Source organism: Ovis canadensis, chromosome 1 (genome assembly GCF_042477335.2).
Source record: "Ovis canadensis isolate MfBH-ARS-UI-01 breed Bighorn chromosome 1, ARS-UI_OviCan_v2, whole genome shotgun sequence".
In the NCBI taxonomy this organism is placed as follows: Eukaryota; Metazoa; Chordata; class Mammalia; order Artiodactyla; family Bovidae; genus Ovis; species Ovis canadensis.
Genome location: NC_091245.1, coordinates 257218134 through 257243589, shown reverse-complemented (window position 1 = coordinate 257243589; position 25456 = coordinate 257218134). Strand labels below are relative to the sequence as shown.

The 25456-nt window shown below is 48.2% G+C and overlaps 1 protein-coding gene across 1 annotated transcript in view; it reads left to right on the top strand.

Annotated features, from left to right (window-relative positions):
- Positions 1-24854, top strand: part of EPHB1 (EPH receptor B1) — a 454292-nt gene extending 429438 nt beyond the window's left edge. The window contains exons 13-16 of the mRNA XM_069564777.1: positions 11097-11246; positions 17887-18080; positions 19920-20075; positions 23402-24854. Of these exons, the coding sequence (XP_069420878.1) occupies positions 11097-11246; positions 17887-18080; positions 19920-20075; positions 23402-23510 (609 nt within the window). The 3' untranslated portion in view covers positions 23511-24854. The remainder of the gene's footprint in view (positions 1-11096; positions 11247-17886; positions 18081-19919; positions 20076-23401) is intronic.
- The last annotated feature ends 602 nt before the right edge of the window (positions 24855-25456 follow it).

Below are 25456 nucleotides of genomic sequence, written 5' to 3'. Positions count from 1 at the left end.
GCAGCCAGCAGCGCCTCCTGCGCCCCTCTGAGATAATTAAGCATTATTATCCCTATTGGCAGGTGGAGACGGTAAGACAGAGTGGTTAAGTGACTTGGTTATAACTGCTGGGATTGTTTGAGGGAGAAGCCGTGCCAAGAAGGGAGGGCAGTTCAGAAGGCCAGGGGAACTTCAGCTATTTAATGTGACTGATTATTTTAAAATAGCTGCTGGAGGGTGGGAACAGGAAGAGAGGCGAGAAGCGTGGCTAGCGGACATTGGTGAGGCAGCATATTACCCTGTGAATAAGGAAAAGACCTAGTATACCTGTGAAAATGAGTTGCCCCCGTCTGTCGATGCTTACAGAGAGGAAGGAAAACATGGAAAGCCTTAGTCAGCTCAGTGAGGTCGAGGAATAAACCCCACAGGCTTGCCAGAGCGGGACAGAGGTCCCCAGGATGGCCGCGTAGACGGGGCAGCCACCCGCCCTGCGGCCCCTGCCCTCACCGCTCACTGTCTGAGGCCTCGCCAGGTTGCCACGCGAGGTGCAGCCGCGCCTCAGAGCAGCAGGAAGCTCGCAGACAGAGGCAGGACTAGAAGGGGAGAAGCGTGGTTACCTGAAGGTCACAGGGGCGACCCTTGGGGCAAAGTGGGGCACCATCACAGCCTGTTGGCAGAGACAGGAGCCACCGAGACCTGGTCCAGGGCAAGGCAAGCAGGTTGACTAGAAAAGGAGAGAACTGTGGTTTCTAAGGGTGGGGCTGAGGCTGACCGGCAGCAGTGAAGCTGTGATGATGGCGGCTCCAGGAAAAAGCTCAGTTCCTACCCTGCGCACTGGATCAGCCCAGGAAGGGAAGGGTAGAGATCGGGGTGACTGGCTAGCCTCCTCCTAAGCCCTGCTCATCCCTGGATGGAGGGCGAGGAAGCTCACTCTCCCACCCGACCCTCTTGGGGTGAGGGGGGGTGGGGTGTTTTTGTTTCACAGCTGGGCAGACACATCCTTGCTCAGCAGGTCCTTGAGGGGTACTGGGTCCCTCCCTGGGTGACCAGCAGTTCGCCTCTGGGTAGGCACAGTGTGGAGAATCTGAAGCAGATTAGACCAGTTAATCCAAATGCTCTCTAGGGGCAGACTTTTCAGGAGCACTGAGAGCGAGGCCCAGGCTTGGGGGTTGCACGAGGAGAGACCAAGCCCCACCATCCCTGCTGATTACCCTGCTGGACTCCGCGCAAAGCGCCCTCCTCAGGGCAGAAGTGGTATTGTTCTCTGCCCCTCTACCGCCCCTGCCCTTGCCCAGAGAGGGTACAGACACCCTGCTTGTCCAATGAATGAAGGCAGCCAGTGAATTTTTAGCCCTTGTCTCTCTACTTTTTCTTTTAAATTATAAACTCTAGAAATCTGTGATATATATCAACTAAATGCCCACATCTCAGCCATCAGGGCTATTTTGGGGGTGGATAGTAAAGGACAGCTGTTTACCCTGACAGTATAGTACAGAGAAACGCCTGGTTGAAAACAGGGTGTGTGTGTGTGTGTGTTTTCCAGCTGGGAAACGTCACCAAATGGCCTTTCTGTTCTTCACACATGAAACACACACTATCATCCGCATATTTTTAGTTAATTTATGTCCAAATAGGCCTTTCTCTCGCTGCTGGAAAATGATGTTTGGGCTGCAATTACCTTTCGCAGCATCTCACAGAAGGGTTTCAATGCTCACAAAGCTCAGGGGAGAGGCAGCCAGGACCCCACCGACTGTAAATCTCTCCATTTGTAGTTATTCAAATCACATATTTTATTACTAGTACGAAATACATTGTGTCATTCATTTCGGAGGAGCAGCTAATGCTTCAAGAAAAGCTTTGAAAAACATTCTATTTAGAAACAATTTTGTCTGCAGCCAACGCAGTGTGTCTCTTTGGGTTGTCTTTTCTCCCAGCCCTTTTCTCTGGTCTGTGTGCCATTTGCATGACAAATAAGACCATCCTCTCCAAAAGCTCACCTGTTCCTGCAGCCGGTTTCCCACCTAAAGTTCTAATTCTCTGTATGTTGCACCATAATCCTTAGCATGGTAATAAATTACAGTGTCACCATCAAGATTGTGGCTTCTGGAAAGAAATAAGCAGTGGGGCCAGATGAACTCTCTCAGAAGATGGAGAGATGGAGAGAGTGTTTTCATGCAAATTCCTGGCATCCTAGGGAACTAGGAATGGCCTCTTTATAATATAGACTCAGTTGCAATCCAGCAGCCAGAAGCCATTTCCACTGGCTGTTAGAAGCCGGTAACACTAAGAGAAAGATAACCTTTTCAACGTAAACTTCTTTTCCTTCTAGGCTGATATGGGTCTTATCTGGAGAAAAAATCACTTTGCTGATTAGGTTGGGAAAAATGGGTCAGTGTACTTTCAGAGTGCTTTAAATAGAGACGTTCATTCTAAACCACCTTCTTAGTTTAACACTTAGAGTCGTGTTAGGTCTCTGGGCACAGTGCAGTGGACAGGAGCTGGAGAGCGGGACAGCGTGTCCTATGGATGTGCCCTGAGGGCAGGGACATTGGTGTCTGAACTGTCTACCGAGGGCTGCAAGGAGCCCCTTCTGGACAGATGCCTCATCAAGGCTGCTCAGCGACACGTTCAGGACAGTCACTGCTGCTGGCAGTGCTCCACTTGCTGCTCCAGAGGGCTGCTTGCTTGATACGATGTAAACTTGACTTCAGTTAACCCTCTGTTTCCCTTGGGCCTTAAAAATACTTAATGGAAACTTTGATGAAACCAGCTCATTGCCCTTCCCCCCACCGTTTTAAGATCTTTTGTGGTTCCGTGCAGAGAGGCAAATACTTGCCATATATAGGCTACCATTCCCTCACTTGTGGCAGGCATTGCTCAGCAGTCATGGCACTTTTCCTTGCTGAGTCCAGATGAAGCCTTAGAATCCTTCTCAACCCAGCTGTTAACAATGACCAGAGTTGGTATTTGAGATGAGACTTCACTCAATCCATGACTTATGCTTGATTGGTCTATGCTAGTGATTCTTAAAGTGTAGGAGCCACATTGTAAATTCTCAAAGCCAACCCTAGAGCTAGTACATTCGAAGTCCAGGTTAGGGCCATGTGATATGTTTTAACAGGACTGATTCTGATGCACATTCAGATTTGAGAACCAGTGTGTGTGCTCAGTGACTGCTCATTAGAATCACCAGTACTTGGGCACCACTCCCAGAGATTTTGAAGAAATTGGATCACCTATTGGCATTTTAAAATAATAATAGTAATGACCTTCCCCAGAGTGATCCTAGAAGCACACGCTAGGTTTACTGGGTATGTCAGGAAAAGATATTGACATGGCCTTCAGCTAGTGCTATGTAATCAAGATGTAGCTACCCAGGCCTGGACTGACTGCCTGGGTCTGTGGACACTGCTAGCAGAGTGAGGGTGGGTTCTCCCTGGGGCGTGTCACCGTCATCATCAGAGCTGCCTTCTGACTGTGGTCCTCAGCACCACATCAGTGGAAGCACCAAGGATCTGTCCTTGAAGGCCCCACCCCACAGTGCTCATGTTGCTAGGCAAACGGCAGTCCTTCACGAAGTAGACTGATCAACAGCACTGAGGAGATATTACAGAAGGCCCTGTGGTTTATCAGCTGGGCTTCCATCTTAATGTTAGAAAGTTCCCTCACCCCCAAATCCCACTACCATCACCCCCCCCAGTAGTAGCCCATGGTGGACCTGGGAATTTAACAGCAATATTTTTAACTAGTGCCTGATAAAATGGCATATACTCAGTGTATCCGTTTCCTTGGGCTGTTATAACAAAATGCCACAAATTCGGTATTAAGAAGAGGTGGCAAGAGTACACAGAACTATACAGAAAAGATCTTCATGACCTAGATAACCACGATGGTGTGATCACTCATCTAGAGCCAGACATCCTGGAATGCGAAGTCAAGTGGACCTTAGGAAGCATCACTACGAACAAAGCTAGTGAAGGTGATGGAATTCCAGTTGAGCTATTTCAAATCCTAAAAGATGATGATGTTAAAGTGCTGCACTCAATATGCTAGCAAATCTGGAAAACTCAGCAGTGCCACAGGACTGGAAAAGGTCCATTTTCATTCCAGTCCCAAAGAAGGACAATGGCAAAGAATGTTCAAACTACCACACGATTGCACTCCTCTCACACATCAGCAAAGTAATGCTCAAAATTCTCCAAGCCGGGCTTCAACGGTATGTCAACTGTGAACTTCCAGATGTTCAAGCTGGATTTAGAAAAGGCAAAGGAACCAGAGATCAAATTGCCAACATCGGCTGGATCATCAAAAAAGCAAGAGAGTTCGAGAAAAACATCTACTCTGCTTTATTGACTATGCCAAAGCCTTTGACTATGTGGATCACAATAAACTGTGGAAAATTCTGAAAGAGATGGGAATACCAGACCACCTGACCTGCTTCCTGAGAAATCTGTATACAGGTCAACAAGCAGAAGTTAAAACTGGACATGCAACAAGAGACTGGTTCCAAATCGGGAAAGGAGTATGTCAAGGCTGTATATTGTCTTATATGCAGAGTACATCATGAGAAACACTGGGCTGGAGGAAGCACAAGCTGGAATCAAGATTGCTGGGAGAAATATCAATAAGCTCAGATATGCAGATGACACCACCCTTATGGCAGAAAGTGAAGAACTAAAGAGCCTCTTGATGAAAGTGAAAGAGGAGAGTGAAAAATTTGGCTTAAAACTCAACATTCAAAAAACTAAGATCATGGCATCCAATCCCATCACTCCATGGCAAATAGATGGAGAAACAATGGAAACAATGACAGGCTTTTAACTTTGGGGGGCTCCCAAGTCACTACAGGTGGTGACTGCAGCCATTAAATTAAAAGACACTTGCTCCTTGGAAGAAAAGCTATGACCAACCTAGACAGCGTATTAAAAATTAGAGACATTTACTTTGCCAACAAAGGTCTGTCTAGTCAAAGCTGTGGTTTTTCCAATAGTCATGTACGGATATGAGTTGGACGATACAGAAAGCTGAGCACTGAAGAATTGATGCTTTTGAACTGTGGTGTTGGAGAAGACTCTTCAGAGTCCCTTGGACTGAAAGGAGACCAAACCAGTCAGTCCTAAAGGAAATTAGTCCTGAAAATTCATTGGAAAGACTGATGTTGAAGCTGAAACTCCAATACTTTGGCCACCTGATGCAAAGGACTGACTCATTGGAAAAGACCCTGATGCTGGGAAAGATTAAAGTCAGGAGGAGAAGAGGACAACAGAGGATGAGATGATTGGATGGCATCACTGACTTGATGGACATAAGTTTGAGCACACTCTGGGAGTTGGTGATGGACAGGGAAGCCTGGCAGGCTGCAGTCCATGGGGTTGCAAAGAGTCAGACATCACTGAGCTACTGTACTGATCTGAAAAAGCAAGCATTTTTTTCTCTCCCAGTTGTGGAGGCTAAAAGTCCAAAATCAAGGTGTTGGCTGTGTCACGTTCCCTCCAGAACTTCCAGAGAGGAATGTGAGCGAGACCTCTCTCCTCATCTCTGGTGGCCGCTGTCAACCCTTGCCATTCCTTGGCTTGTAAATATGTCACTCCCTTTGCTGTCTCTGTCTTCACTTCACATGCCCTCTCCCATCTCTGTATTTTCACATGGCCTTCCTGTAAGGACACCAGTGACTGGATTTAGGGCCTGCTCTAATCCAGTATGACCTCAGCTTCTACTTTCTGTTACCCAGCAAAGGGCTGACGTGCATAGAAGCCGACAGTATGGCACTAGCATTTGAGAACAGGAAAAGCTTTATTGTGAGGTCAACCAGTAAAGAGACAGGGCTCAGATCTGTCTCCCTGATCGATCCAGGGTTGGGTCATAGGTTTACAAATTAGGGGAGGAGGGTTGGCACATGGACCACTGGTGGGGCAGGTTTTCATTAGATGGTTTTGGAACGTGGCTGTTTATGATATGGTAGAGGAGCAGCAGAACTGGTCTTCATGGACAGTGAACCTTTAGCTTCTGAAAGGGATTCAGCATTCGGGTACCATCATGTCCTGGTCCTTTGGTTCTGTGGGGTGGAGAAACTTTGGTTCCGGGTGTTATTTGAGATCAATAAATCCTCTGCATACACTTCAGCTGTATGACTTGCAGTTTTGTTCCTATTGCCTCTGAAAAATGACTCAGTATCTTGTTAGAAACAGAATAGGGCCAGATTAGAGCTGGTTCTGTTACAGTTCCATCCCCAAAGACCAGATTTCCAAATAGGGTCACATGTACTGATACAGGAATTTAGAAGTTGAATGTATTGTTTTTGGGTTTGGGAGGGCAAACTCGACTCACAACACTCCATAAAGTCTTGTTTAATGGTAACAATAATATTCTGAGTGGTATATATGTATATATGTATATATACATATATATATATATAAAATGTTGGATCTTCAAAACAACCCCAATATGTTTTATATATTATCAACCTGTTTGAGAGGGGGCATTATGAAATTCACAGCCACTACATGACGTCTCAGTCATAAACCTGTCACTTCAAGGGGATTCCTCCCACAACATGATTCCAAAGATTCTATGATTGACAATACTCAATATTCATCAGTGTCTGGATTCCTGTAATATCCCCCCTGAGACTTTGTCTCACACCTGATGGTGGAGAAAAGTACTGTAGCAGTGCCCAGACAGCTAGAAACATTACCCTTCTGGGCATCTCTACACTGAATAGCTAGGAAGAGAAACCAGTGCTATGCTCAGACTATAGCCTGAAAAACTCCACAGTTGGGTGGGTCCTAGAGCCAAAGATATGAGCTATACCTCTCTAATGTCACTGCAGCAAGGCAGTGAGCTGTCTGGGTGGCCTTGGGGATCTCTGTCACCTGAGAGTGGGGCTGAGCGTCCTTCCTGTCAGGTTCCCAGCAGGGTGCTTGCCGAGTGGGTGCTGCATAGATGTTTATTGCAGGCTGGCTGAGCCTGAGGGACTACAGTACCTCTAGGCTGAAACCCTCTACCTACTGGCATCTCTCTTAGTGGTAGGTATGGCTGTGTGTTTTTAGCAGATGCCCTTGAATGTCTTCCCTGGTGGCTCGGAGGTTAAAGCGTCTGGCTGCAGTGCAGGAGACCTGGGTTCCATTCCTGGGTTGGGAAGATCCCCTGGAGAAGGAAATGGCAACCCACTCCAGTACTCTTGCCTGGAGAATCCCATGGATGGAGGAGCCTGGTGGGCTACAGTCCATGGGGTCGCAAAGAGTCAGACACGACTGAGTGACTTCACTTACACTTGAGTGGCTGGGTTAAAATTAATCTACTGCCAGACATCACTTCCTAGTTTATCAAATCACACACACACAGAGTCTTTGTAGTTGGTCTCATACCTGAGTTAAGGCATGATTATTCTGAAACAAACTTCTAGAAGTGTCACACTTGTGAAGAATGCCACACTTTCCCTGGAAGGTCAGTGTATGAAGTACACTGATGATGGTGAGCTGCCTTCCCATCCTCTTCTCTTCTCTCTCCCTCATGTCCCAGCAGTGAGTCCTAGAGCAGCTCTAGGGAACCTGGTCCCCGGTCCCTGCAGAATGCACACCTGTGCCTTCAGCATCCCTGGGGGACATCGAGGCATCTGGTGCTTGGAGGAACCCGTGCAGGGGACAATGCTCTCTTCAAGCCCAGTGTCAGCCCCTCTGGCCCACAAGGGTGCAGAATCCTTCCCGTGGGCTTCAGCTGTTGTCTGCCCCCCTGAGAGTTTGTCCCTTGTGCTTCCTCCCATCTGGCAGAGCAAATCACTCCTTCCTTATGCCTCTTCCTCACGCCTCCACTGGCAAGAACCAGGACCCTCAGAGCACTTGGCCATCACAGGGGCACCTTGACCTTGGTCTTTCTGGTCCAGACTTCTCTTCTGGAAGAAGGACCTTCCTCATGAGAAGAAGTGCTGGCAGCTGTGGTGTCATTCCACTTCCTTTTCACCTAATCCCCTGCATGGGGCTGGTCACCATCCTCTACATTAATAGATTTTCTTCCATGTAATTGAAGATGAGTTAAATAATCCATCATAATTACCTCTGAGCATCTGAAGGCAATGCTGATGATGTGATGTTTGCAAAGCTGAGAGGGAACTCTAAAACCCCCAGGAAGGAAACCACCCAGCCCCTTCCCTCCTGCCGGCCTGGAGGTCAGCGTCCCCTGCTCTCTTGGCGGGGGGCCTATGTGACAAAACTGTCACCTGCCTGTCCAGGGTCACTCTTCTCAAAGGCTCTGCCACCTGCTGGGATGGAGGCAGGGTGGTGACAGGACGAACTCTGTTCAGTGAGGCCCAACAGCGCAAGGTGGCAGGAGGGCTGAGGCACCTCACCAGCGGGCCTGGCACTGCCAGCTGACATGCAGGAGGGAGGTGCAGCAGCTGTCACAGTGGCCCCTGGGGTCTGCCCCAGACTTGGCGGAGAGGACACCTTCAGACTCCCAAATTGCCTCTTTGAAATTCAGGGGAAGCACGCTTTCATCTCCCTTCCCCATTCCCTGACACAAACAGACGCAAAAGATAAGCCCTGACTCTTATCCACGGACCCACATGACCAAATTTTCTTTCTCACTGGTAAGTTTTCACTCACAGAGTCTCATTGCCTCTCTCTCTCTCACACACACAGCCTGACACTAATTAAATTCCTGCTCTCTCCTACCTTAAGTAACCCAGGGGTATTGTATTGAGAGACCCCTCTGCTCCAAGGGAGCCCCAGGTCCTCTCCGGGTGTGGCAACACCCCCTACCCAGTGTGGGCACACACATGGGGTCTCTGAGCTATCGGACACTGTGTTCAACAACTCCTGCTTCACTGGCTGGATTTTCCACCTCTCTTCCCAACCATGGTACCAAGGAGATAAAACCAATCAATTCATTCATGTTTGGGGGGTTGGTGAGAACAGAGCATCCTGTTGCCTCCACAGCCCGAGCCTGCCCTCAAGGCATTTGTCACATGGCTGGTATTTGAGTTGAGGACTCTCCCACCACAAAGGCCTGCCACAGTCCTGGGGGGAAATCAGAGCTGTCTTCTTTGCAGAAAGCTGGATATGTGCCTGGGGAGGTTGGGGCCAGAATGCCTTCATTCCTCCCAGACCCCGGCTAGGAAACCAGATAAAAATACACTTTGCAGTTTGCTCCTTTTTCTCTCACTGGCGCTCAGCTTAACCACTTATACATTTTAAAGGTATGTTTTGTTGAAGTCCAGCGTGTATCTCTGGTGATCTGAACAGATCATGAGGATGGTCAGTATAAAAATAGCCTCCTTCAGTCAAGGCAGGGGGCAGATGAGAAGGGGATGGAGGGAGCTGTAGGCCTCATGCATTATGGAGGCAGAGCCCAGGCATCTCAATGGGGCCAGGGCAGTGAAGTCCAGTGTTTCATGTGAAGACTTAAAAATGAGGATCGTTTTTTCCCTAGAGAATGATGAACTCTGCCCCCATGAGTGGCATCAGTGCCCGAGAGAGCTGCCCTCTCTTTACATCCCCCTTCAGAATTCTGTGCTCTGACCACCCTACATTGGTGGCAGTTACCTCCCTCTCTGCTGCCTGCTACTCCAGCATCTGCCCGTGCTCCTCTCTGCCTGGACTTCCCTCCTCCACATGCTCTGCCTGATTAACTAGTTAGCAAGTGGATAGCATGGACCTTCTATGCCTGGCCCTGCTCCAGCACTGGATGGATAGTAACCTCGTTTTCCTCATGACAACCTGACTATGTAAGTGTGATCATTACCCCCATTTTGGCAATAAGAAACAGAGGCACAGAGAGGTTAGGTAACTTTCCCTAAGTCACACAGGTAGAAAGGGACAGTACTGGTATCCACATCTGGCCAAAGGCTCCAGAGAACTGCCCCTCTGACTGTTCCTGGCCACTTTCCCTGACCCCTTACTGTGTTAGGGAGTCTCCTCCAGTTCTCACAAACGCTGTATCCCCCTCGGCCTCACCCTCACTTTCCATCCTGTTAACAGTATGTATTAAGTTTCTGTTTCTTGTCTGCCTTCCCATGCTCAATGCAGGTTGAGGGCAGGGCCCCTAGCTGGCTCAGCTCTGGGACACCAGCTCCTCAGGAAGGGCCTGGCACAAAGCAGTGCCTGCTGCCTATCTGTTGATGGGGTACATGTACAAATGGATGGATAGCAATCCCTTGCTTCTCAGGTGGCTCAGTGGTGCAAAACTTGCTCTCCAATGGAGGAGATGCAGGCTCAATCCCTGAGTCAGGAAGATTCCTTGCAGGAGGAAATGGCAACCCACTCCAATATTCTTGCCTGGGAAATCTAATGGACAGAGGAGCCTGGAGGGCTAGTCCATGGGGTCGCGAGGAGTTGGACATGACTTTGTAGCTGAGCATGCACACTGGTAAACAAAATAGGCTGAGATCTGGCAGATGACCCGAGGGCCAAGCAGAGAGCCAAGCCGAAAACTTCCAGGGTAGGGCTGGAGGGTAAGATGGGGAAACAAACCTAAGAGTGGCCATTTAGGAAAGTGTCTGCAGCTCTGGATATCAACCTGCACAGAAGGGCAGGGAGGAGAGCCAGCATCTTTCAGTGCTGGGCCGGGTAAACCAAGTGCAGCCAGGGCTGCCTGCGGACTGCACAGTGAGGACAGCCTGTCCCCGGGGTTGGAGCACAGGGTGTAGGGGGCAGAGGATGATCTGTGGTTGAGGGTGTCCAGAGGTATTACCTTCACTGTCTTCCTGTTTTGCTTGCTTAGCTTCCTTCTGACCCAAATGTTGTGACTCGTACATATAATACTGTAGGTCAGCAGAGCTGCACCTGCCTGTCACGGCTCACGTAGCTGATTTCACACAGTGTCCTGTGGTAGTGGCTCTCTGTTAGTTTCACTGCTCCTCTCACCCATGGTGATGGTAGGGTCAGGACATAGGGAACTGGGGCTGAATGCAACCCCGGTCACCACCTCTGGTGTGGAGCAATGCAGTGTGCCCACACGTGGTGTGAGAGAGACCAGCCCTGCAGATTCCTCTGCCTGGGGACCCCGCTGACCTAGTTTGCAAGACATCGGGGTAGGGGTGGAAGGATGGATGTGCATGCCCAGTTTATTCCTACCGACTGGGAACCCAGTGGTCGGACTGACCAGGCTTCTCCTTCCCCCAGGGAGGCAAGATCCCTGTGAGATGGACGGCTCCAGAGGCCATCGCCTACCGCAAGTTCACGTCTGCCAGCGACGTCTGGAGCTACGGGATTGTCATGTGGGAAGTCATGTCATTTGGAGAGAGACCCTACTGGGACATGTCCAACCAAGATGTAAGTGTCAGCTGCTCCTGGCTGCTACCACCCTCGCCCCAGGGGTCCCAGGGCTCTGGCATGCCAGGCCCACCTGGTTTCTCACTGGGCCTTGGGTCCTGAATGTGAAGTGTCTGATGCAGGGGATGCAGGGACCTCCTTTGCACCAATGCTTGAACTAATCAAGAACCCAGCACAGAGATGTGATGGTTCCTATGACCCCAAAGCCTGTAAATGTGCCCTGACCAATCCAGGAGATGATGGGCTGGTTCTGAATGGCCTGAATCATGAATAGATCAGGCCCAAAGTTGACCAGGGACTTGTACCCTGCTGCCAAGCACTTGCCTGCGTGCCCTCTGTCACCATGTGTGATGGAGAGGAAGCAGTGCTGGTTGCCTGGCAGGACCTGGCTTCCAGCTGCTCTACTCTGATGGATGTGCTGTGTTGAGCCAGCAGCAGCTTTTGTCTGCGACTTCTGTGCTCTAAAGGGAGGAGTTCATTGTAAAGGCCCTTCTTTCCTGAGAATCTGCTCTTCGGAATCCTTGGCACCTGTCGGTGAAGGAGGTGCTGAGCAAGAGTCCCAGAGTTGGTCAGCTCCAGACGGGTCTTGGGAGGGGATCAAGCTGAGTGGTCAGTGACCCTCAAGGGACAGGGAGACAGGAAAGAGAAGCATCATCTGAGATGCTTTTAGCAGAGGCATTTTAAGGGTGTTCCAGATGGGACCCTTTGCTCCATAATTACCAAAAAGTGGATAACCTTTTGTGGATGACTTGCTTTGATAAGGTCACAATCAAAATCCTACCCCACCCCATCCCTGGGACCACTCCTTCCTGTGTTCTGAATATATACAGTTCCTTTGGGGCCAAGGGGATCGCAGTCTGCAATATATGCATTACCTGTGTTCTCACTTGCTCTTCCCATCACTGGGTAGCAGTTATTATCTTCCCCCAACTTCCAAGGAAGAAGAGACAGGGCTGGCCCAGTCCAGATGGGGCAAACAGCCATCCCAGAAGCACTTGCATCCTGGGTGTGGGCTCCCGAGGCACTGGTAAACTGGAGAAGTTGGCTCCCAACCAGTCCCCTGTCCAGTCAGAGGTTTCCAGCCATAGCTGTTGCTCAGAAGGCTAAGAAAGGTGGTGACCTGGGCACCCAGAAAACACTTTCTAATGAGACAGAAAAGGAGCTGGTGCTTAGTGGTAATGCCGCCTGCTCAGAGGGTAGAGTGCCTTCAGCCCAGAGCAGGCGAAAAAGCTGTCTCCTCAGCCAGGTTCTATTGCCAACCATGGGTGGTGTCTAGATCCTCTATTATCTCTGATTCTCCATGCTTTGCCTCTGCTCCTGTAGTGTGTCAAATCAGTAAGTGTCGGAATTGATGCCGAGGCTGCTTTCATGAAATCAGCTGCACTCTGGTTCCGTCCACACTGTCAGCTAGATGAGTAATAAATGTTAGCCAGAAAAAGCAGACCCATGTTGCCCTGCCCAGAGACTGTAATCCGATTAAGAACGATTCAGCACATGTGGAATGGATTAGAAAACTCTCTGACAGGCAAGATTTGACATTCAGGATATTCTCAGCAAATGTATTCACCTCTGCTGAAAACAAATGGAGTTTCTGATATTAGACTTTCAGAAATCCCAAATCATTCACTCAACAGATACTCAGAGTTTGCTAACTGTGACTAAGCATTGTGCTTACTGGCTTTATTCTTTGGGGGTTTACAGCCCAGCACCATATACATAGGACTATGGGAACATTTGGGGCTAGGTAAAGAAGGTTTCCAGATATTTAATGCTTGAGCTGGGCCTCAAAGGGAATAGGAACATCTGCAAAGGAGCACTTTTATTCTCTTTTCGTTCTTTGATTTTTGTTTTTTGGGTTTTTTTTTCCCCTAAAATAAAGCCTTTAACCATTGTCCCAAGTACCAGTCTACTCTCTGTGGAAGGCAGAGAGTGACTTTTGCCCATTCAGAAGGCATCTCCCGACCCGGCCTGGGAGAGACCCAGGAGGGGCTCCTGGCTGCAGCCCTACTCATCAGAAACCACTGAGGTGGTGGCAGTAAAGGATTTTACAGATGACAATTGAAAGGCTTTAAGAAAGAGAATTGCAGAGGCAAGTCGGAGTGCTGGTAATTGGGCTTCCAGAGCCCAGGAAGTTCTTTGAACATGTACAGAGAGTTTGTCAGCCAGAGAGAGAACTTGGAAGTTCTACTGCTTGGATCTGATTGACAGAGATAATGAGAGTGGCAGTGTCTGTGGAGAGGAGCTGCGGTTTTATTGAAACATCAGAGCTCAACTTAACCCCCTCTGCCCTGGATCCACTACTGCTCTGAGCTCCTCCACTTCACTCTCCACATGGAAGGTCGAGGAAGCCCGCCCACCGCCCAACTCACTAATGAAAAGTGCATGTCGGGGCAGTTGGGAGCCCCGCTGGGGACAGGAGGCAAGAGGAGGGGTCCTGCTCCTTTCAAAGAGGAGCACCAGCCTTGGGCCCCTGGTCCAGACCACCTGCCCCTCATCCCTACCCAACCCCGCACCTGGCATCCCAGGGTACAGGTGAGCAAAGGCAGCCCCCTGCACCTGTCACTGTAGACCATTCAAAGTGAGCTAGGCCTGCTCCGTGACAGCTCCCGACATGTTCTCACTGCCACACTCACCATCAGCTTCTCTCTGGAAATACCATCTGATCTCATTTCAGACACCAGTCTTTCAACATCCATTTATCTCATCTTGTCATGGATCAAGGAAAGGGGCCCAGGCAGAAGTGAAGTGAAAGTCGCTCAGTCCTGTTCGACTCTCTGCTATGGACTCTAGCCTGCCAGGCTCCTCTATCCATGGAATTCTCCAGGCAAGAATATGGGAGTGGGTAGCTGTCCCCTTCTCCAGGGGATCTGCCCAACCCAAGGGTAGAACTCAGGTCTCCCGCATTGCAGGTGGATTTTTGTATAGTCTGAGCCACCAGGGAAGCCCAAGGGGCCCAGGACTTGCTCTGATTTTCAAGTCTGCTCAGCAGGATGCCCTCTGACCCCAGGTTTGGGTCACATCTTTGTTCACAAGTCAGATGCAGTCACTGGTGTTGGGACTATAAGTCCCAATTCTCCTGCCTCCTCTTGGCTTTCTCCACAGCTACCAGTGAGGCAGCTGTGACAGCGAGTGATCCCAAAGCCCCATTAGAGGATCACAAGTACTGTTTTGAAATAATGATGTTTTAATTTGAATATAACTTATATGTACTCAGAAAATTTAGAAAACACCAGTCCTTAAAAAGAGAATAAAAATCTTCAAATGTATAGTGCTTCAGTGAAGGACATAAGTAGATGAATGCTGTTGTTTAGTAGCTCAGTCATGTCAGACTCTTTTGCAACCCCATGAACTGTACCCCACCAAGCTTCTCTGTCCATGAGATTTCCCAGACAAGAATACTGGACTGAGTTGCCATTTCATTCTCCAGGGGATCTTCCTGACCCAGGAATCAAACCCAGGTCTCCTGCATTGGCAGGTGGATTCTTTACCACTGAGCCACTGGTAAAATCATAGGTTAATGTTACCCATATACCAACTAATGATTTGGTATTTTTTCTCTGGAGCAGAGAGAAAAGCTTTAAGAAACATCATTGCTCCCAAAGTATTATCTACTCAAGCAATAACAGCAAAGTTGTTCAGAAGAAATAGCAGATGGAATAAAGTCCAATTTTGTAAGCAAAAGCAGGGGAGGGGGTTTCTGTCTCCTCTATCACAAAAGGTGACACACTGGGAGAGAGGTGCCATTTAACAAGTCCCCACTGCCTGCTTGGTGCTTTCCAGATACCGTCTTCCTAAGCCTCCAGGTGGCTGCTGGAGAACAGCAGCACTTTCTGCAGAGAAGACCTCCACTGTAATAGCCGTGGCCACAGTGACAGCCTCCATGTGATGATGGGATCCTTTCCATGACTCTCACCTTTGCTGCTCATTGTATCACTTGATTCTTCCGACACCCCCATCTGTGCACTTTCAGGAAGTCAAGTGACTCTCCCATGTTTCTGGAGCTAATAAGAAGTGGAGTTAGTATTTTAACCCAGATCTCCAGGGTCTATGTGCTCAATGGCAATGCCACACCATCACCAGCACAGTGCGTGGGGCTTCGGGCCTACAGGGAGGAGGGATCAGTGACTCTTTGATGTCCTCTTAAAAAGAAAGTCAGCACATCAAGCAAACGGAAGAAATACATAATCAAACCCCAGAACAGTCTTCCGGAGCTTCTAAAGAGGTGGTGTGTAGAGGAGACAGGGGTAAAGCGGCTAAATGCCATCTGGTCCAAAGCTCCCAGACTGGAGAGTCAGAGTATGCCAGTGCTCTGGCCACTCAGTGATGTGCCGGGAGTGCTTGGGTCGGCTGGCTGCACCTCTGAGCTGTGCCCACAGAAGGGCTCTGCCTCCAGTGCTACTTCTCCTTTTGGGCAGGCAGAAGAGGAATCTTGTTGGGGGGAGCATTGGTGTATGGGAATCTAGCCATGAAATAATTTGAGCAACGAGGCCAGCAGTTTAGGGGAACATGAGCTGCCTTGCATTGGAAGACTTTAGGGGCCCCAACCCCTTCAAAGAAGTTGAATCTGAACACAAACCCCTCCTGCTGGCCCCACCAGCTAGTCCTTAGGCAATCCAGAGCTTGTGGAGCCATTCAGTGGGTAATCCCACTTGTCCCCATGCTGAGTGGGAACTCTGTGACTGGGCCCCTCCAGCTGGCTGTCTGGAAGGAGCTAGAAAGGATGCCCTGTTACTCGCCCTCTTGGGTTACTTGGTTTAGTTGCATATCCCCATTTCCTACCATGAAGACATCAAACAGCTCCAAGGACTATTCTCCAGGCTGAGATCACTGTGGCAATCCCACGGAGTCTGAAAGAGTAGGCTTCAAAGTGTTCAGAACTTGAACTTAGATATCTCTTTTCCCAGCCCTGTCCCTCACTAGCTGCATGCCCTCAGGTAAATAACTCCCCCGATTGCATGTTCATTTCCTCATGGGGAAAATAGGGCTAAAATGGACTCCTGAGAGGGTAACAGGTAATCTGATTGACAACAGTCTGGCCGAGATAAACATTTGTTGGTGGGATAACATATTATTCAGAAGTGCATGTCCACAGTAGCTGGTTTTTTATAAAGTGATCATATTGGTATGGTTTGTGTGCTTGTTTTTCTGAAACATTGTGGGTGGGTTTTTTTTTTTTTTGCCACATTGAATAGAAGTAATAATATACCTTGATTATCTCTAATGACTTCAGGCTATTATATTATCTCATTCCCCCTCATGCCCTGAATACCATGCATAGAATTTGTAACAGTATAAACTAATCAAGAATATTCACTTTCTGACCAACTTACAAAGTGGAAAAAAAAAAAAAAAGAATAATCAGTTGAAATGAATCTGACATTTTTTAAAGTAGAAGCAAAAACACCTGAAAATTCCTGAGCTCCAGATTATTTCCTATGTTGTTAAAGGTCTTTAACTGTTTATGTTAATGTAAAATCAACACCTAATTATTATAGGGTATAAACATATAAAGAAAGAAAAAGACAAACACAAAGGGCATTCATATTTCTACCCGCCCAGAGGCAACCACCCTTAGACCCATGGTATAGATCCTTCCAAGGACTTTTCTATGTATGTGTGTAATTATTAGTCTTTGTTTTGTTTTGATTCTTGTTTTTCTACAAAAGCAAGATTATACCATACCTGCACTTAGACAGCCTGCTCTTTTGCCTAATATTATTATGGGAGTATATTTCCATCTCAATAGGTACATTTTTGCAACATCTTAAGGCCTGCATTGTATTCCATTCCTTCCATTGTGCTGTGAGTGTGCCATAATAAATTTGTATGTTTAGCACTGGGTTGCTTATAATTATTTTTACTATTTCCAAAACCAGAGATCAGGCATAATTAATTTAAATGAATTGGAAACTGAGAAGTAAAGGGTGCTTACAGATCCTAAAATCTTTATAAAATCATCCCCTGGAATCTATGAACATTAACAAAACTTGATGGAAGACATTTATGTTGGATCACCTTGTTATTTCTACCATTGTCATTGTACTGAACCAGTTTGTTTAACTAAATTATCTTCTATCAAATTCCTGTCGCTGCCTCATAAAGACTAAGGCAGATAATGTCTAGAAAGCATCTAAAGGGTCCCTGGCATGAAGTAGGTTCTCCATCATATTCTGATCCCCTCTCTCCCTTTCTCTTCCCATAGCAGTAGAAGGACGAGGCCCACCATGGGCTCTGGTGGGTGTTGTTTGCAAACAGTGGGTTCATTGCATTTCCATGTGCCATTGTTTCATCTGCCCTGGTGCCACCAGCTGCCAGGAAGGCAAGACTGGGCCTGGCATCCTCTCAAAGGAGAAGCTCCAACCATTCTTTAGCAAACATTTCATAGCCATCTAGTATATGTCAGGTCCTATCCCAGTAGCTGGGGACACAAAGACACAATAAGATGCAGGCTCTGCTTTCTGGGAACTCATAGTCTAGGGGCAGAAGCCAAGTGCCCATAAAGTCTATTATAGTGACCGGTATAGTGGCACAGAATGAGGACACCTGAAGGCAAGGAGGCTCCACCCTCAGGGGCTAATTTGTGAATGACTGGCTAGTGACTCATCAGCAGTCATACCTGTTCTCATGTGTGTCCCTGCAGGTCATCAATGCCATCGAGCAGGACTACCGGCTGCCCCCTCCCATGGACTGCCCAGCTGCTCTACACCAGCTCATGCTGGACTGTTGGCAGAAGGACCGTAACAGCCGGCCCCGCTTTGCAGAGATTGTCAACACCCTGGACAAGATGATCCGGAACCCGGCAAGTCTCAAGACTGTGGCTACCATCACCGCCGTGTGAGTCCGGTAGAGCAAGGTGGTACCTAGGGGTGGGGGTAGGGGTGGGGGTAGGGGTGGGGGTGGGGTCTCATAGTTGGGCAGAGCCCTGAGCAAGGCTGCTAGTCTTCAATCCACTGAGAGCAAGGGAGAGGTAGCTGAGCTTATCCACAGATGGAAGAAGTTCCAAGACTCTTCCCTTCCTTTTCCCCCTCTACCTTTTTGAAATATTCCCTCTCCCCAGCATGGGTTGTAGACAGATGATCAAATACCTGTCTGGCTCTCTATATCCGTTGGCCTCAGATGGACTGGGCACGGGCTCTGTAATAATTAGGCTGATCTTATCTGACTGATACGAGACCCCACTTCTGGGCAATTCGGTTTCCAGAAGACACCTTTCAGTGTATGAGGCAGGGGGAGCTGCAGACTTGGAAGCTTGGCCAACCTGACAGCTATGGGACAGAAATTTAGAGCAATTGGATTTGTTACTAGCAAATGCACAGCGCTGTCAGCTACTGTCAGCAACTGTCAGCTGTACATCACTCATCTACATTTGCAGTGTTAACTTGTTTTTTAATTCATCCTTTGGACCAGAGTGTATTGGGTGCTTATGTCCTAACTGCCATGATCTTGCTGGCCGTATAGAATGAGCAAGATAGACATGCCCCCATGGAGCTCAGAATCATTTAGGAGCAGTACACATTAAGCAGATGGTTGCCCAAAGATACTCCAGTTGACACTTGGCTGGCCAGTGTGGCAGGGAAGTGTGTGATACTTGGAGAGCATACACCTTGGTCTTGCGTGAGGGAGGTAACCCTGATGCCTGTTATTTCAGTTGAGAGCTGAAGGGCGAGGATGCATTAGCTGAGTGAAAGTGAAATGGGAGTAGAGGGTCAGGGTTCCCTGGTCTGTGCAGAGGGCCAAGCGTGGGAAGGACAGGGCCAGCGTGTTGGGAGTGCTGTTTGTGAGGCGACCAGGTGGGGACTGAGGCTGGGAAGATAGGCAAGGGCCAGATGCTCAGAGCCTTTAGGCCCTGCTAAGGCCTCTGAGTTTTCCTAGCAATGATTACCCACTGAAGTGGGTCAAGTTTGACATGGATCAAGGGTAAGGGATGGGGGTTCCTGTCACGATCACATCTAGCTTTTTTAAAGAGTGGAGACTAGTGTGGACCTGATGTTGAGGGGAGCATGAAGACAGACTTGATAGGAAGACATGGCAGTAACCATAGAGAGAGCATATTGAATCATGCTAATTGTGTAGAAAGAAGCAAGTGAGCTTGAGAGGTTTTGAAAATCAAATCTTTATGACTTGGTGAAGGGTTGGGTGTGGATGCTGAAGGTGAGGGCGATGTGAAGATGGCACCCTGATTTCTGGAGGTGGTACCTGGGGGTCTGCTCTGAGACTATGCAAGAGAAGGTCAGTGGTGGGCTGCTCTATTCCATTTCTTTCAGTCAGTGGAGGACGGAACAAGGAGGAAAGAATGTTGCCAACATTGGGGAGGCCGCAGTGAACTTCATATATTTGTAAAAGAACCATATCTTTGGTTGGTGAAGCTCTTAGATTTCAGTTTACAAAGGATTGGGATCCTTCTCTTCCCTTCAGACTGCACGCTGTGTCAGTCTGCCGGTCTGGGCTGACTGGCATGGGACAGAGCCCAGGGACAGGAGGATGGGCCACCTGGCCTTGAGGAGCTGTGCCAGCCCAGAACTGTGTAGAGAAGGAAGGGTCAGCCCCGGTTTCCTCCATAATCCTCATCCCACCAGAGGCACCGAACCTCCATGAAGTCCACCGTCCGCCCAGAGTGTGGTCTGCCCACGCCCCCTTGCAGCTGTAGGGTCACTGCTGCCCTCTGTCTCGCAGGCCTTCCCAGCCCCTACTAGACCGCTCCATCCCAGACTTCACAGCCTTCACCACCGTGGATGACTGGCTCAGCGCCATCAAGATGGTCCAGTACAGGGACAGCTTCCTCGCTGCCGGCTTCACGTCCCTCCAGCTGGTCACCCAGATGACATCAGAGTAAGTGGTGGGCATCGTCTCTGTCCTGCCTGAGGGTGGAGGTCAAGGCTCCCTCGCTGCTGTCCCTCGTGGTGCGGGTCTGGCCTCAGCCTCAGAGCCCCACCTCGGGATAGAACCAGGCCTGGTGGGGAAGAGCCTGGGAAAGATGGAAGGGTGAGGTGGGGAGGCTGAGATTTATTCCAGGTCCCAAATGAGAGTTCCTCCAAGCCACTGCCATATGTCATTTGCCTAATCACTGAGAGCCTCTCCTCTGTTTAAGTTTTTAAACTCAGCCCATCAAAGAGAGCATCCAGATGGAAAGAACACAGCCAGCCAGCACTTTAAACATCAGAGCAGGAAGAGGCAGAGCACTGATTCAGCAGCAGTCGCCTATGCGCCCGGAGCCTGTCTTCGTCCTCAGATAGCGCTTGTAAATAAGCAGACGTTTCCAGCCCCCACAAATTATTTTCCAACTGCAGCCCCCACAGGAGTGTGGAGGAATACAAAAACTAAAATTATTCAAATAAGATGAGAGCCAGAAAGGGTCTTAAAGACCCATGCAGTCCATCATTTCCCCAAGAATGTTCTGAGCAGCACCCGTTCTGGGAAATGTTAATAGGTTCTCCTTGGAAAAAAGGTCCCATGGTCAAATAAATTTAGGAAATACTGAGTACTTTATCACTCTCCTGGAGATTCACTCCACATATTAGCACTGTAAAGGCCATGAAAAATCCTGAGATAAAGAAGCCCATGGAAAATTATTAAATACCGTGGAACTGTATTTCAGAAGGCAGGGTTCTATGGACCTGCAGTTTGAGAAATCTGTATCTAGTTTTACCCCTTCCATTCAGAGATTCAGAAAGGCGATGGCGTTAGTGCCTGGAGACTGGGCTGTCAGGGATGACAAAGCGGGAACTGAAGCCTGCATTCCTGACTGCTGGCTCTGTATGCTCCCGCCTATTTGACTGGGGACACACGGGGCTGTACTTTGGTGCATGTACACTGAGTCTCCTGAGATCCTTTTAACGACTGATGCCTGATTCCTACACCCAGATCTTCTGAGTGATTTGGTACATGGTGAGACCTGAGCATCTGGATGTTAAAACTCCCTAGGTAATTCTAATGTGACTGACTCAAATCTGCATCTGGATTACAGTCGGCAAGAGTCAAATTCTGAACACACGCGCATACACACACACCGGTGGGGACCTGACCAGCTGCCCTGCTGCAGCTAGGGTTGGTGGCCTGTGACACATATTTCCCCTGGCCAGTCTGCCAGGTAATGGACAAACACTTACTGATCACCTGTGCTGTTTCAGACACAGTGCTCTGGGCTGGGGTTCCATCCTGGGGTGGGCCAGTTACTGAGTCCCTGGGGAGAGGTGGGGGTCTTCCAACTCTAGCAGTTGGGTGCCAGGGGGGCAGCTTATTGACCCTCAGCCTTCTGTCCCAGACTCCTAGTCTGCAATCAAGTTTCCTAGAGTCTAGCTTCACGTCTCTCAGGTTTATTCCCTCCAGAAATGTTGGAACCTCTGCTTTCTCCTGGGAAATGGCTTGGATGTCCCTCTAGCCTTGGATCCACTAAACACCAGAATTCATTTTTTACACTTGAGTTCAATTCCCGGTGATGCCCTAAAAATCCCTTGTCATCATGAATTATCATCAGACACCAAAAATGAAAAATAAGCCCTTCCCAGTGGAAAACCAGCTTCCCCATCTTACAGAGCTAAAAAGGATGCTTGGGTTTAGAAGTGGAGTGAGTGTCCATGAATGCAGGACTGTGTCTGATTTCCCACTGTCATGGGATGAGTCTGGGGACCCGCATCGCCTGATCCTCCACAAGCCTAAGGAATCAAGAGGAGACATTCCTTCAGTCTGGGAACAGCCACATGATAAAGAGCTAGAGGAAAAAGAAAAGGAAAGCGAAACTGAAAATTAAGGGATTTAGTTAAAAGTAAAAAATGTCCACACACTATTGGAGCAATTTCCTGTGCTTCTTGAGTGATAAAAGGCAGAAAAAGAACATGTGTAACTAAATAAAGTAGATTGCAGGACAGTTGTGAATTCAGAATTCAAGGATACCTCTCAAAAGTATTTGCTGAAAAGACGTGGACAATTTGACATCTAGGCCAACTGCAACCCAAGGGAGGCTGACCACCAGCTGAAAGGAGGAGTTGGGAGGGCCCAGGTGTAGACGGGAAGCCAGCACAGGGGCCTTCTTATGAGTCTCATGTACAGTACTCAGAGCCATCTGCCCTGCTGGGGCAGGGGGTCTTCAGGGAGTACAGTCAGGACACTAGAAGAATTCTGAGAGCAGCCGTGCAGGGTAACTGAGAGCCAGGCAGTCCTGAGTTTGAAGCCCAGCTCCACCACTGCTTACCTGCTGTGTGATCTTGAACATGTTACTCAATTTCTTTGAGCCCTGCTTGCCTCGTCTATAAATATGCAAATAACAATAGTACCCACCTCATTGGTTTGTGGTGAGAGATAAGTGGAATAGTACATATAAGGCACTTGTCTATTGTTTACCCACAGGACACAGGTGAGAAATGATTGCTGGTAAATTATTATCATCGATTCTGAGTGGTTTGGCAGTTTTTATGAAATGCTTCCATGGGTATAAATGAATTAATATATGGCACGTGGGAAGCACTCAAATAATGTAATATTATTAACTAAAAGAAGATGCATGGGTCTCCCCAAAGTCAAATATAAGCCATGAACTTGTTCATATTAAGACTCATAGCTCAAAGATGAATCCAGTCCAAATCCCTATCCTAAACATCTTCCTTGGATTCCTGCTTGGGCAGATATTTGAAAGTTATTTTGAGATCACCCTTCTTAAAAATTCATGACATTAAAATTCTAACAGAAGCAGAAAATGGAAACTCAGGGGAAAACATCAGAAAACCAGGCAAGCCCTACATCTTTTCAATCACAATGGGCAATCACTAACTTAGGCAGAAACCTCACAGAATAACCAAAGCCCCATACAGTGTGTGCTTGGAGTGTTAAAAAAAACAGCAGAGGAAAGTTCTAGTCCACCTAGGGTCATGGACACAATGAAAGGGCTGCTCCAGAACCTGCAGGTGAAGAAGAATGCACAGCACTTTCAGGGTTTTCTAAGCTGGAGGGGGCACTGGAGGCAGGGGCCACCGCATGGAGAGATTGAGATTGAGAAAGGGAATATTGAGTTAGATGTTTGCCAGCCTTGGATAAACTTGGCCACATTGGATTCTAAACACCTTTTCTTGCCTACCCCACTATTATTAGAGCTTGCCTTCTGTGATGAGTTTTGACCAGTGGAAAGCACTAATGTCCCTTCTTTGTGGCTTTTTCCCTCCTAGAGACCTCCTGAGAATAGGGGTCACCTTGGCAGGTCATCAGAAGAAGATCCTGAACAGCATTCTGTCTATGAGGGTCCAGATGAGTCAGTCACCAACGGCAATGGCATGACAACTCTTGTTTTCTGTGGGGAGGAGAGGAAGGAAAAGGACTAGGCTCAAGGGGAACCAGAGGTTGACCACTGTGGAATGTTCTGGAGAGACTGGCTTCTCACCTGAGAAATGCGTTCTCATAATGAAGAATAAGCTGGACCTATTCCTAATAGGCAACCTTCATTTCTCAGTGACTGATGCACATTTAAGGTGCTGTGGGGAACCAAATATGTAATGATAAAAATACAGAAAGGTGATGTTCAGTGGAAGTGAAGACAAAACAGTAAGTGTCAGAAACCCCAAGAGTGAACTCAGCTCGCACCCTGGGTGGGCTGGAGTCATCCACCGGCAAGAAGAAAGGGAAGGAGGTCGAGGGAAGAAACAGAAGTAATTTCCCATTTTCTTCCTCACCAATGACGTTCTTTTCTTTTCTCCTTTTGTCCTCCTCCTCACGAGCCCTCTCCCTCCCCGCACATCCATCTCCCTTTGCTCATGACTCGTGTAGGGAAGTTTCTTCAAACAAACCCCAGCTCCTGAGACTCCAGATGTTTTGTCAGTTGCCAAAGGACCTTGCTGACCACTGCATGGGGGATCCAACCAATTCAATTAATGTCTTCATATTGAAGAAGAGATGTACCTTCAATTGAAAACCTTGTTTTTCTTTTGTTTGCATTTTCTGCAAAAAGGAAAAAGAAACCACAAATTGGAAAAAAAAAAAAAACCCTGTTTCCGTGTGCAAAGGCACGCTTATGTATGTCTGTGTTATCAGGTAACTGCTTGTTCATAACAGATGCAAACAAGAAAGAACTGGGAAGTCTTTGCCCCTGGAAAATCCACAGGGGCTGGAGCATGTTGTCGGTATGGTTTTCTGATTGGCCCCATTGGCCTGTTGGCTCAGTGGGGAGAGAGAGTAGGGAGAAAAATAAAATGAAAAAGGGAAAAATCTCCGGAAAGCTTGCAAATTCAGACAGGAAACAGGTGAGTGGTTTGAATTGGATGCAGTGTGGGCCATTTGAGAATGATACTGACTGATTCGTTATTCTTGGTGACATCTGAAGAGAAGGAGAAGGAAGGTGTTTCTGGAGAATGTTCTTCCACATCCCCCGAACCTGATTCAAGATGGTGAAGAGGAGAGCTCTTCTTCCCCTCGTCTGGGGACTGGCTTGAGCTGCGTGGCGTCCGAGGAACGTTTCAGATGTGTCTGTGTTTCTCTGCATTCCTTCCTGTACCTCATTGTTCAATTCACTTTTGTAAATTTCACCTAACACTGAAATATTTTTAATTTCTCCTTTTACCTTAATCTCCTTGCTAATTTTATCTGTCTAATTAAAATGAGCAGAAGCATGTCCGGGTTTGCATAGAATGGTGTCAGAGTGTGTATTCCCAGATGCCAGCGGGTCCCTCCCCATGGTATGGAAGAATCCTTAATAACTGCGTTTCTTCCCCTAATAAGGGGTTAGGGGGACATCCCAGACCCCACGACACCCAAGAAGCAGAATGTGTGAGAATCACTCTCACTGGTGTGACCCCAAAGAAGAACCAAATAAACAGGAGGCTCCAAAGCACAGGAAGTCACTGGCAAATTAACATAAACAATCAACAGCAACACAGACTCTGCCCTCAGCTCAGTTTACACACTGCATTCGAGGATTTCACATCCAGGCGAATTTTGTGAAAGCCACTGAAGACTAATCCAGGCACTTCCTTGTGGGGTCTGTGAACATGCAGTTGGTATGTGTCAGGGGGTGAAGTGAGGCAGAGAAAGAAGCTAGGTTTCCCACTTAGGTAATTTCAAACATATTTAAGGTGAGATTAGCCTTTTTACCTGTTCTCAGGGAACTTTACATGGAGAGACACTTACCTTCTTGAAGTCCCTTCAGAGCGGCTCATGGGCCTGGGGATATGGCTCTGATGCAAGGGGGGCCCTATCTGCAAGCTCCCTCCTTTGCTTCATGGGCTACTGGG